Raw genomic sequence first — 13485 nt, forward strand, 5'->3', positions numbered from 1 at the left:
TAATAGCCATATTCAACAGTTTTCATTTAAGTTACAAAAGTTTAATGTGTAAAGCTATAAGCGATCCATTTTATTCATTCTAAATTCTAATACATTTGTACACGTACACAATATATACACGTATAAATGTATATTTTCATATTAAAGTTACACGCAATATGTGTAATGTGGTACATCGCAAAAACGTGGTTGCTGGAAATTTAGCGACAGAACAATTGTATATGCACTTCTCGCTTATCATCAGTTTAACAAGACCGTTGTAAGACATAAATAACCCCCCGTCTGCATCTTATCGCCGAAATCGATCACGAGTTGTACGTGCAATTATTGCTCGGCGCAAAACCGCGTAGGTATAACGGCGTTCTTGTTCTTCGCGCGATCCGCATCTACCGGGTGGCAACTAATTCCCGGCAAACCCGGCTAAGCCTTTCTCGCTGGTTCCCGCGTAATTAGAAGGGACAAACTCGGAGGTACGCGAGTCTTCCGCTAATTTGCATTGGTTTAACAGCCAGTTTCAGACTACTTGGCGTCGCGTTACATGGCTATCCTCTAATTTGGAAGAACGACAAACGAGAGTCGCAACCCTTTAACCCCGCCCTCTTTTTTCCACAGATTAATCATCTCGCGAAATGCAATTTTAATCGTTTTCACTTCTCGTAATCTCGCCATATATCATCTATTTTATATATTTTTATTATTATTACATATATATTTTAATAAAAAGGTTTTATCATGCGAAAAGAATAGCTGTAGAAATATAAAATAATTGTATCCAATGCGACTTGTTTGACATTTAGACCTCTAACATTTATGTACCTCTCGTTTCCTGCGCGCGTGAAAATGAAGATAGTTATTTCACGAAAATGGAATCAGAAGGACAGCAATATAGACATGTAAAATATAAACTTTAAATAAGTTAAATAATTTTATAGTGATGGACTTATGTTTTAGTTATACTGGATACATGTATTGAATCGACATGTATGTGATCAACGTGTACACTAATATTGTCACGATATATTGTCTATTGCTGTTTGTTAATAGGCAATTATAATGGTATCCCGTGCTGCTATCGTTTGATTACATACGACTAATAACGCTCGTATTTGTTAATAGTGGCAATATTATGTATATCTCGGTACTAACTGTTCGGGTATCGTTATCATTGATGGCGCTACTTGATATGACATTATAATTCGCATAATATCATATCACAAATATGTCCCTATATCTTCAAGCACATTACGTGAGTTATTAATTACTGTAAAACATTTCTCATTTATGTGCATTATTATTATAAATTGTATACTGTTATGAGAAACGAAATCTTATACTGACCTGTTAGCGAACAAATTAATATACACAGAGCTCATCGTGCTAATTATTAAATCTTTCAATTGCTATAATTATTATTCTATCTAGAAATTGTAATTCTGTCTAATGTTTCAATTGTACATATAGTATAGTATTAATCAAGATACTGCCAATAATCGAGGAGATGTAAGTTTCGGTACTTCTCGTTCTCCATTGCCATCTCCAGATTTAGGACTGACATTTCCCCCTTCTTCCTTATTGAACGCCTTCCCTATACCATACAAACTTCATACTATGCTCCTGCAAACTTTATGTTGCAATAACGGAACGCCACTGGTAAAGTCAAAAATAAAATTGACAATTTATGGCGGTTATACGATAAAACGAGCGTACATACGAGATGAGTCGTGTTTCTTCGGAAAAATGCCGATTTAAAAAAGTATATTTAGATAATTTTCTGGTGCGACAAAAAATAATAAGCTAATAAAAGATCAGAATTCAAAATACATTGAAGGAGTAAAATATATTTAACATAATTAATAGATACAGTCTTAAAGACAAAAGTCACGTAATAAATAATAGATATTTTTTTAATAGAGATGATGTGCATTCTTGCTTATTGCAGAGATATAGGAAAATAAATAAATGCCGATACATTCCACCGCAACGAAATTAACCTCATTTGTGCGCAATGAGTCGCAAATTATTATTCTCAGTTGATAATCCATAATTATTCATTACGCTCATACAACCGTAAATAGTAATAATTATTAATTTAGCCCAGCGGCAGCTTTTTGTGCACATTCGACCGAATGACACTTTGCATTTGTTCAAATTACGAGCCAATCCACGGTGGCACGCCTTTGGTAATAATAATTACTTGTAATGAACGATGTATTATGCAAAAGCGGAAGACATACCGGTAAGATGTTAATAATTGTTTTTAGTTATATTTTTCTGTATCTGATATGATCATAGATAACATTTTTAAATAATTAATAAGAATTTATGATATAAATTAACAGATTAAACACAGTGAAAAATATAATTTAGAGACAAAGAATTTTATTAAAAATATAATAATGTATAATAGGTATGTATATTTCGATAATTGGCTTTGTGTAAATTTAATTTAAAACATTTTATCTACACACTATATTATTAATTAGAAATAAAATATTATTAACGTTAAAACTTTTAAACATTTTTAAAATTAAAAATATAATGTCTGTATACTTTTTGCTAATACATTTGTCTTGTAAAAATTAAGCAACTGCGCAGAATGTGACACATGAAATAGAATGTGACACAGAAATGAAATGCTACAAATAAAAAAATTTTTGAAAACATTATTTTTTACAAAAAGTAAGAGTTGTTATTTTAAGGAATGCGTTTAATAGTTATAATATTTTTAGTAGCGTAAAAACGCCAAGAGCTCGCCACGGAATTAAAAACCGCGGCGACAATAATTTGATCATAAAAAAAGTCGCAGCACGGGCGACAGCGAGTCGCGCGAATCTTGATTCTAATAATTCATTGTGTCTGATGTCACTTGACGATGAATCTCGAGGGACAGCCGTCTCTAATTAACCCAATATCCGCCAGGTATGGACATTATAGCTGCGCTGTATCCACGTGTTAATCGAATTGTCCCATGCGTGCGGTGCGTCCTCGTGATAGATTTGAGATTTCGAATTATGAATTCTCTTCTCATCCGCGCGTCAATCCCCTTCTATTATTATAGTCCTGTGCTTCGTATCCTAGATATTCCCTCTTGAAAATTATAATGAATTTCTCTCTCTTTCTCGCTCATTGACATATATGGCGCAACTAAATGAGCAACAATAAACGAACGACTCTGCAAAATGCGCCATCGAGATCCCACCGCGTCTCTCGATGCAAAGTAATGCACGCGCGCATCAACGACCGTTGCGTCTATCCCACTTGGTCTCCGTTGAGGGTTAAAAAAAAGACAAATGGAACTTAAAGAGAAAGAGAGGAACGCAACCCCGCGAACGTCAACGCGCGGCATCGCGTTGCGTCTTCGCTTTCGTTTTAATTGTGACTATTCAGAGGCGTCTCCGTGACCGGCATGAAGAACGCGCGACGCGACGCAACGCGCCGAGCCGAGCGGAGCGGAGCGCGCTGGCCGTGTCGCATCGTGCCGGTGGACGCTGCAATAAAAGCCCGCACCGTTCCGCGTCTGAAGCGCGCGCGATTAAAAAGGACAAAATATGAATGCACCACGGGACGCATTCCGCCGAGCACGGCGAACCTTTCTTCTTTCTTTCTTTTTTTTTTTGCGACAGCTACCACCGTGCGACGGTCCGAGGTCCATAGTGTCGCGTTTGTTCCTTTTCCCTTATTTTGTTCGAATGCGTTTACATTCGCGCGATAGCGGGCTTTGGACATGCAACTCGCGCGAAACGCGTACGTCCGTCTGGCGCTGCTTATTGTCGACTCACATTGAATTAGCCAAGCATATGTGTTGAGAGAAGATCAGAGACAAAGAAGCGTAAACGCGTTTCGCCTATAATTGCTAAAAACCTCAAGCTTTTTATTGAAAATTGAGATAACAGTTGGGAAAGGATCGCAGATGCAGAAAAACGCCTAATTTTCGATAAAAGCTAAGGCAGAGACGCTTATACTAGTTAATTGTTAAGTACTGCTTCAAATTGCAATATATATATATATCTTTTTAATATCAATCGTTGAGTGGCATTGCGTTAATGTAAATTAATACTATGATACCTGCATATTGGAGTAAAGTTTCGAGACATTCACCTGTCATAGTAGTAGTCCCTGAAACATATAATAAAAGCAATTTGTATTAGACAAACAGTCGACATAATACATATTATTATATAAATTTATTATAATTATATATTATTCTATATATTACGTAGTTTTTCTTCATTGGAATGCATACTGTAATAATTATTTATTTATTTAAAGCAATTAACACCATATATTATAGGGGACAGAGGGGAAGTCTAATTTTATGATTTTGTATCAGCGCGCAAGTGACAATTAAATTGATACAATATTTACTAACGATCACGCAATATAAAAGGTGAAATGCAAGCGTGAAAAACATTCACAAATTTGCGTCGACCGAAATATTCGAATGTTATTTCGCAATCTATATATTGCGGTGATTGGGCACGAATGGCGAATCGATTGACGATTACCAGAGCGTATAATTTGAACTACAGGGTTCTTCAAAAGAGAACTAAATAACGTTTTCCATTAACTTGCATCATATAAATTTCAGTTTCGTGGTTCAATATATCTCATTATATTCGTTAAATTATAATGATGTGTAAAAGTGAATAAATAAATAACGCAGGATTTCGTATCAAATAGAATGAAAATTTAGAGAAAAGAATAAGTTTGTTTTATATGACAATAACTTTTTTAAATGTTCGTAAAAAAATCCTCATATATTTTTTCATTTTATGTACCTATAAATTCTTTTTGTAAAATGCCACTTCTGGGGTAGAAAAATCGTTGAAATCCCAATAAAGGTAGAAAATATCAGTCTCTTGATAACACTTTCCTATCACTTGTCGATCCTATTGCAGAAAGTGTACTGTTTCACAAAAAGACTCGGTACAATCTTCAACGTTTTTGCAATAATCGATTTTATACACGCCACAGGCGTCATAAATTACATTTCTACGATCGCATGAATATATCCGCGTGACTTTCCGAGGTTTTCCGACGGAGGTTCCAAAGATTTTCAGACACGGTGCCAGCAGAGAGCCGACAAAACGAATCTCCTGGTAATCGAATCGCGTCGAACTTTAATCGAATTCGTCCTACGAGGAGCGTTTCGGTCAATAAATGCTCCATTAGCTGCAGTTTAAACGTGCGATTTCTCGTGGCAAAAAGGACGAAACGGCGAAACTTTTCGCTGCGAAACATTTGATAAAATGGTTGCGTTTTAACGGGAGATTGCCAATTACTTCGATCGTAACGTCAATATGATGATACGCAGATTCGCCACTTTTTCTAATACCTACGTGAATTTTTTTTCGAATCCAAAAATACCGGTGTTAATGAATTTTGCCCAGATATTCAAATGTCAGGTGGTAATTTGGGAGAAAGAAGGAATAAAGGAAGTGAGAGAGAGAAAACATAAAATATACATAATTTAAATGTGCGCCGCTCTGCATGTATTTTTCGCCGTGATCTTTTTCGCCGTATTTTGTTATGGTTTCTCATTCCACGGTATTTTCGCTGATCCACCTACGTCCTCGCCTTTAAAACGCCCAAATATATTACAATGTAATCCTTCCGTCTGATAAACAGCGATGTTAAACAGCGGAAAAGCTTCCAGGGAAAACAAATAAAAGGTAAAGGCGCCGATAACAAACGCTATTGCTGCCTTCATTTCGCATTTGCCGGTGTGAATACTGAAAGTTAATTAGCCAGCAATAAAAACGTTTAACTACAAAAGTAAACTTGGTTGTATAAATAAATATACGAAAACGTTTTAACGCGCTTCTCCGTATTTTTATTTATTCATATATGTATAAGAAAGAAATCGACTATCTGTCAACGAATATTTTTTCACCACTGATTCTTATGTTCTACGACACTTTATATGTGTAAGGTATTAAACAAATTGCCGATAGGTGTTCATGCGCAAAATTATTTTTTCTTATTTATTTACGCTTGAATTATGCAAAGCTCACCTCGCACATACTTTTACTCATCGATCCGCTTTTTCACATAATGTAATTAAAGGAAAAATGATCAGGAAATCACGTCGAAGAATAATTATGAACTTTTACCGTTTTCATTGGGGCCACGATTGTGAATTGCGTGAACGGCGTTCGTCGCCAAACGTTTTCACAACGCGTCACGGCGCGTCACATTGGAAAAATAGTTGGCGGAATGGTCGAAAATCGATCACGCACGAAAATCGAAAAGCGGAGGCACGTCCGAAACACGCGTGCTGCAGAGTAAAAAGGAACATCGTCCTAAACGGCCGCATGTATCGAAAAAAAATGGCGCCGCAATTAGGATGTCGGGCACCGACCCTTTGTTATTTAAAATGCCTATAGGTTTGACATTTCACTCTTTCTTTTTTATTTATTCAGTTATTCGTTCGTTGTCGGCTGACGACTTTTCGTCGATCACGTACCAACATTTGCCCCTGTTCCATTTTTATCAAATCGTTTGCTATTTGACAAATTTAGCAAATATTACATGCCAGCGGCAATTGTTCGAATGTATTTAAACGTTATACAAAATATACAAGATAATGAAAAATTATGAATGAATCGAGAGTAATGTAAAATCAAAATATGAATATTACAAGAAATTAGTTTGAATAAAATTTAATTTTACAATGATAATAGGAAGGACTAATAATGAGAGTTTAAACTGTTCGTACATAATAAATTAAGAAATATAGAAAGTATCACTTATTAAAAAAGAAAATAATTATTTTATTTTATTTTAAAGCATTTTTTCAACAAATATAAAATAAATTTGTTAATCTACGGTTTACTACTTAATATTTTGAGAGTATATTACAATATAAACACAGCTTTATATTGAAATGAATTTAAGATCTATATTCTATTATTTTAGTCGAATGATTTGTTCAAGTTTTTAACGTTACTTTTCTCTAATATTAATATTAATTTCTTGATATTATTGTGCCAATATCTCATTTCAAAGTTACACTATTATTTAGTTATTATTTTTTTTAATTTATTTGTTAACAGCTCCACAATTACGAGTTCTGCTCTCGGAGGCTGCTATTGTTATTATCATTATTACGATTATTAATGCGATGCGCCTTCGCAGCAATTACCAGTGGTGCATGTCCGCAAATTGCGTTTATTACAGAAATTATTTATAAAGTGTGATCCGCCCGTATCGCACCGAAAAGAGAAAGTCGAGTGAAGGGAAAAGGAAATGCATCCCGATAAAGCATGCAGTTATTTTTGCGAATAAACGTTATTCCATTAGCACGCTTTTATGGTAGCCATTTGCGAACTCCATCTTTCACCTCCTGTTTTCTCTCTCTCCCTCTCTCCCGTTCACTAATTTCTCCCGCCAAAATTATCACCGTTATTCACACTATTCGCGCTATTTCGCTAGTTGACAACAGAAAGCGTATTTGCGGCGAACTTAATACTCCTCCACTAGATGATAAACGCAGAAAACGGACGCGCGTTCGCGTTTGTACCTAGACATTTTCATATATATACGAATTTATTTAAATAAATATTTTCCTTTTGCGATCGTTACATTCTGCGTTTGGTATTGAAACAGAATTCCTGTTTATAGGATTAATTCTACATTCGTTTCAATACTCCGGATTTAATATCTGAAAAATTACACCTTGTTTTTAATCCCGTAGAAAAGCGTAACGTAAAAGTAACGCGATCGTGATATAACATGAAATAACAGGAGGCGTATACTCAATTTTTAAGAACAATTTTTTGGAAATATTCTAAATAGTATAAATTGGATCATCTCGCACCGAACTTACCACCCGTACTTCGTTGTACATAAATTTTCCGTTTAGGATCTCATGAAAGACTCGTCGAGTCTTAAGCATCTGTAATTAATCACATGAAATTGCGCAAATTGTTTGCAATACGTGCGTCACAAGAGGAGAAAAGGTGGGAAGGCGGTTTACCTGACTATCGATTCCTCGACTCCCGACAATGCAATTCCCGAGCTGACACCTTTCGATTCTCCATGATACGATTGACTCGTTATCGTAGCGTTATTGGCGAGCGAACAAAAGGGCGTCGATGAAAGGTGCCGCGACGCCGCCGCCGCGCCGGCCGCGAAGAACAATGGTGGAAGTCGAAGAGAAAGTCGGAGGGAAAAAAGGCACGGGAAAACTCAATAGGGGTAGACGAGATCGTGATCGTTGCGCGCCAATTTTCTTTATTTCGAATGGAACAAAATGTCGATAAAATTATGAAATTATTACCGCGCGTGAAAGAGCTACGCTAAACCTTTGCATATCAACTTTTATACCTTTATATGAGCAATAATAAAGTCATCTTATATTTAAGTATTTGAGAATATACATATATATATATATATATATATATATATATATATATAGAGAAAGAGAGAGAGACAAGAAACTATAGTCATAAAATCCAGTTAATTCAAATATGTATATCTGATAATGTAACCTTTTTTAATCTCAGAGACAAAAAGTATTTTTCTAAATAAATTCACGTACAACAATAACGAACATCAATCCTAATTTCAGATAATGTGAGAAATTAATGATGCAATTCGATAGCGTTAAGGCGATATAACTAGTGGAAAGCCGGGTGAATATCGCTCAAGAGAGATCGCAATTACCGCAGCTTAATTAACTTCCGGCGCAACATTAGCGAATCTTGAGGACGATTAATCGATATTCAATTTCGCATGACGCGCATCGTCTGGCCGTGACATCGTGATCTTCGATCCGTTCATGGAATGATATTGTAAGGATGATAATGACAGCAGCAATGATAATGATGATAATAACGACAATAATCGTTGCGTAAAATCAAATGCCCGACTAATTAATGCTTTAGAATTAACAAAGGATTATATGAAATCATAATAACGATATGTAATCGATGTATGAAAATCTTATGATTTGGTTTCATGATTATTAAAGTGAATAGTAAATTGTAGTAATATAACGCAAATATATTATTAATGTAGTGTAATGTAGTGTATGAAGATGCGCGGAATAATTGAGACGATAATTGTGCAAATGCATTTCACATAATATAATTCAAACTGTATCATAATATAATTTAAAATATATCAAAATATAATTAAAGATTTCACTCTCTCTCTTTAGTTGCAACTTAATTTTCTTAATCCAATATAACATGGCTTATAATATAACGTGGCTTATATATATTTGGCTATTTTTATTACTTCAAAAGTCAATTTGTAATTATGCGTTTTCCCTTGATCCTCATATTTTAATGAGAGCATTGTCTCGTTATCGTAATTATTATCGGACAAAAGAGCAACCGAGAAAAATCTTGATAAGGGACGACAGACATAAGAGAGATCAAAGCGACACAGAATCGGAAATAGGAATCCGAACTGAACCGCAAAAATTGCTCCCTAATTGAACTTTTTCCCTAATTATTTTAGTTCCTTATTCAATATTCATTTTCTGTAATTGAGTTATCTTCTCTTCTAAGAATAAAATACGTTTAATCTAATAATTTAATACAGATTTTGTTAAATAAATATTAAATTACACTTTTGTATTTTTAATATAACAAAAGGATGTTATTAGCGTATATAATTTATTTCAAGTTTAAAATATTATGTTGGAAAGAATGGTGCGTTATAAATACACAAAGTCGACGTTATAGAGTTTATAATTTGTTTATTATTATTACCATTCGCTCTTGGAATTCGCGAATACGCTTTATTCACTTGCTTATTCACCTTTGCGAAATTCCGCTTGTTTTTGCAGTATACGCCAAATTACGCAGCCCCGAACACACCGAGCTCATTCCGTAGGTGCGACGTTCCGGATAACTCGGGTCCGGGAGAGAAAGGAATTCTTTTCAGGGTCCCCTTCAAGAATTTCAATAAAAGCCCCAGCAGAGTCCGTTGACCGCCATTACATTTTGATATTACCCTTGCAATAACTAGGTGTGTCCAATGACACAGGACGACGATATCTGTTTCCGACGTGTATTCTCTTATCATACCCTTTGTTCGAATATATTACTTGAGAATCAGAGCGTATCTGCTTCGTCTCGCCGTTTCTCTCGTTAATTATTTTTCCGGTCCAATCACGCGAAGGGGACGCACGTCCCCTTTTTTGCCCGGGCCGATCGAAGGGTAGCTTCTCAATAATCAGTAGCGGCCAGCATCGCAGGAAACGAGGCGACTCAACGTCAAGATTATCCCCTCGTGTGCCTCACTCGAGAAGGGGGGACACACGCGCGCGGTCCGGTGATCGCGCGGACGGTCCGAGGCAGTCGATAATCGTGTAATTGAACGCTAACGATGCTGAAATGTTGATAGAACCCGCTCGACTGCTCCACAAATATGCTCTTCGGTGTTTCACCGGCGGCGGGAGCGGACAGGCCTGTTTGTGCGGCCGCTCTCTTGGTGTACCGCGCTGCCAGACGAAGGTTACCGAGCGCGCACAATGAATGAGTGTTCTGAATGGGTCTCGCGCCACACCGAGCCCGAACCGCGGCTTCAAATCAACCAGATCGGACCCACGGCCCGGCCATGGAGAATTTTCCCAACGCTGATTTAGTATTCGCGCTTGATTAAGCGCGTCGCTCGCACGACGAGCGCCGCTTCCGCCGCGAGCGTTTCGCGCGCACTCGGGCGTTCAGCGGTACCGACTACTCCAGTGTACCGACTACACCGCAGACGGCGTTTATTTGGTAAGGAGATCTCGCGCGCGAACGGCTTCCATCGTTAATTAAAATGGCATTTTTATAAGGCAAATCGGTATATTTCAGGAGTATACCTTCTTTAACAATTTTAGCGATTTTTTTTCTGTCAAAAAAGAAAGAATTCTCTGTCAGCGATGCAATTCTGCTTTACTCTCCCTTTTTCACTTTTTTACATTTCAAGAGACGGAAATCTCGTATTCTTTCCGGAAGAATAATAATCCTAAAAAATTTCTAGTTTCCTGTCTCTGAAAGATAGGTCGCGACGTGTTATTGGATCCAGCTCGAAACGCGCTTTACAGAACGACCTGCGGGGAGGTATATACCTACGCTAAATATTGCGTGAAAAATTTCGGCGATATTGCGGGCAATCGCAGTTAGAAAGATGTCGGTACAATCTGGAATTAGTCCGAGGAGAGGTAAAACACTTGGCGGAATAAAAAGAACGCGCCAGTTCCTGGGCTAAACCGCCGGAACCGGCGGAACGTACAGCGAAATGGAGTCAGCCGGGAACGACGATGGCGGATTAGCCCGCAGGCACGTGCTGCGGACACCATTCTCCACTTCGCTTGAGTGCTCGAAAATCACGTTCGCGCTGAACTCAGCTCGAAAACAGACTACGGCGATATTCGCGCTCGAATCGCGCTCGCGTCTCGATTCCTGTTGTCTCTTCCAGTGCGGACGAGTCCGCCCTTTGTCGTCCACCACCCTTCGGCTCGTTTGTACGCTGCGGAGAAAGAGAGAGCGAGAGAGCGAGAGCGAGAGAGAGAGAGAGAGAGAGAGAGAGAGAAAGAGAAAGATCCACCCTTTCAGAGATCGCGTCATCCCCCGTCTCCTCTTTCAGGGACGACTCTTTCGTTCGGTCGTTACCTTCGCGGCCCGATGGCCCTTCGGGGATTTGCGGGAACGTATGGGTGATATCGGTGGAGGACTGGATATGGTATACCGTAGTAAAACTTGTTCCATCCACATATAGTAAAATAGCGAAAAATAAACTACGAGTTATTAAACACTACTGTGTATTCTCTGCCATATTCGGGATGTTCTCTTTTTACACGAGTGTACGCGGATGTATTATACGGTCTGTGGATTCATTATGACGAATAGAACAAAGGATTGTAAGGTATAACAAGAGGATTTATTAACAAGGATTATAAGGGACCTTAGTGCAAGACAATAGCGTTTCCTGGGAGATCTCGTTTTCAGCTCTCCAACTATCGTTTCCTCATAACGAGACATGTGCCGCTGACTGCGCTGCTATTAATATGATCCGCATATTTTTCATATTCTCCGTATCAGCAGGACGACAAGAAAAATCGATAATTAAAATCGCTTTTATTAGGAAAAAAAAAGATATCTTTGTATCTGAGAAATAAAGTCCCATCTAGAACAAAATTATGCTGACTAGGAAACGATCGTCTCATATTTCCTCCCGAAGATACAATAACTCTAATCTGAAATGTATTTTTTGTTTCATTAGTTTCGGCAATAACGGTGAGATTAAAATGGATCACCGCGTACAATGTTTGTTTCAACTCCAAACATAACGGAACCATAACGGCTTCGAACATTCACGTGAATTACATTGGTATATTAACTATACGCATGTCAGTAATCAATGTTTAACACGTGGGCGAGAGAGAGGATGGGGGTTTACCAAGTTACGTCGCGGTTTGCGGTACACCAAAGGCTATCGCGCACCACATTCAGATGCGCGCATATACGCGCGCGATATATTGCTTGTTCTAACATAATATTATCGAATTCTCGATCGCGCGAATACTACCCTTAGTTTTGCATAATTGTAACAAATTAGAAGCGTTCTCCGTTCAAAGCTATAATTTTAACAGCCGAGAGAGTTGATAAAGAAAGAAAACCAATTTATCAGTTTACGCGTATAATTATATATGAGTATAATGTTTGTCCCATCCATTTATTCCCTAAAGCCATTTTAAAATATGACCGTTCAAAATTTTCTCCGGTAAATGTCATTAATTCCCAATATTTTATTTTCAATTATTATAAATTATTTAAAATAAAAATTCTTTTGTTTAAGCTAAAAAATTTTAAAGCTTCACGAACAGATATTTTGCGGTTGTTAATAATTATATTGTTAATGTCATTATTCGTTTAAAAATTTATTAAATTATTATTGTAAATATGATATTTTTATACACACATAATATATATAATTTTAGTAATATCTAATAATTATATTATTAATAAATGAATTATATTAAATTGACATTCAATTAACTGCGAAGCAGTGAATTTTTATTTAGTCAATGTACGAAATATTCACGTAAAAGAAAATATGATGCACAAAGTTGGCTGTTTTAAGCTTCGTCCATCTGAAAAGCGCCTAAATGTCGAAGTGAAAAAATATCGGCCGACTGTGCTTAATAAAAGAGGCGACAATTTTTAAAACGCGCGATAATATACCAGCAGGATAGCTCGGCAGGATAATGGTGCGTGCCGGCGACGTTAATTACGCTCCTACAGCGTTTGCAAGTATAATTTTCGAGTGTCGACACGCACACGCACGTGCGAGAGTGTGTTTCTATGCAGATTTATATTCCGTGGACGCAGAATAATAAGAATTCTTCCTCGTTTCGGATCGATTCGACCCGACCTCAACATCGATTCTTTTCGCTGAAAGCGTGACATACGAGAAAACTATTTAAATAGAAAAAAAATCTAACGTTTTACAAATATGCCAAATGTATTTTAAATTTTCATAAAA

At 37.1% G+C, this 13485-nt stretch overlaps 1 protein-coding gene across 1 annotated transcript in view; it reads right to left on the minus strand.

Annotated features, from left to right (window-relative positions):
- The window catches only part of LOC139819494 (uncharacterized), a 76026-nt gene that overhangs the window by 17541 nt on the left and 45000 nt on the right, over positions 1-13485 (minus strand). Inside the window, exon 4 of the mRNA XM_071788860.1 lies at positions 4099-4116. Within this exon, the coding sequence (XP_071644961.1) occupies positions 4099-4116 (18 nt within the window). The remainder of the gene's footprint in view (positions 1-4098; positions 4117-13485) is intronic.

Source organism: Temnothorax longispinosus, chromosome 9 (assembly GCF_030848805.1).
Source record: "Temnothorax longispinosus isolate EJ_2023e chromosome 9, Tlon_JGU_v1, whole genome shotgun sequence".
Classification (NCBI taxonomy): Eukaryota; Metazoa; Arthropoda; class Insecta; order Hymenoptera; family Formicidae; genus Temnothorax; species Temnothorax longispinosus.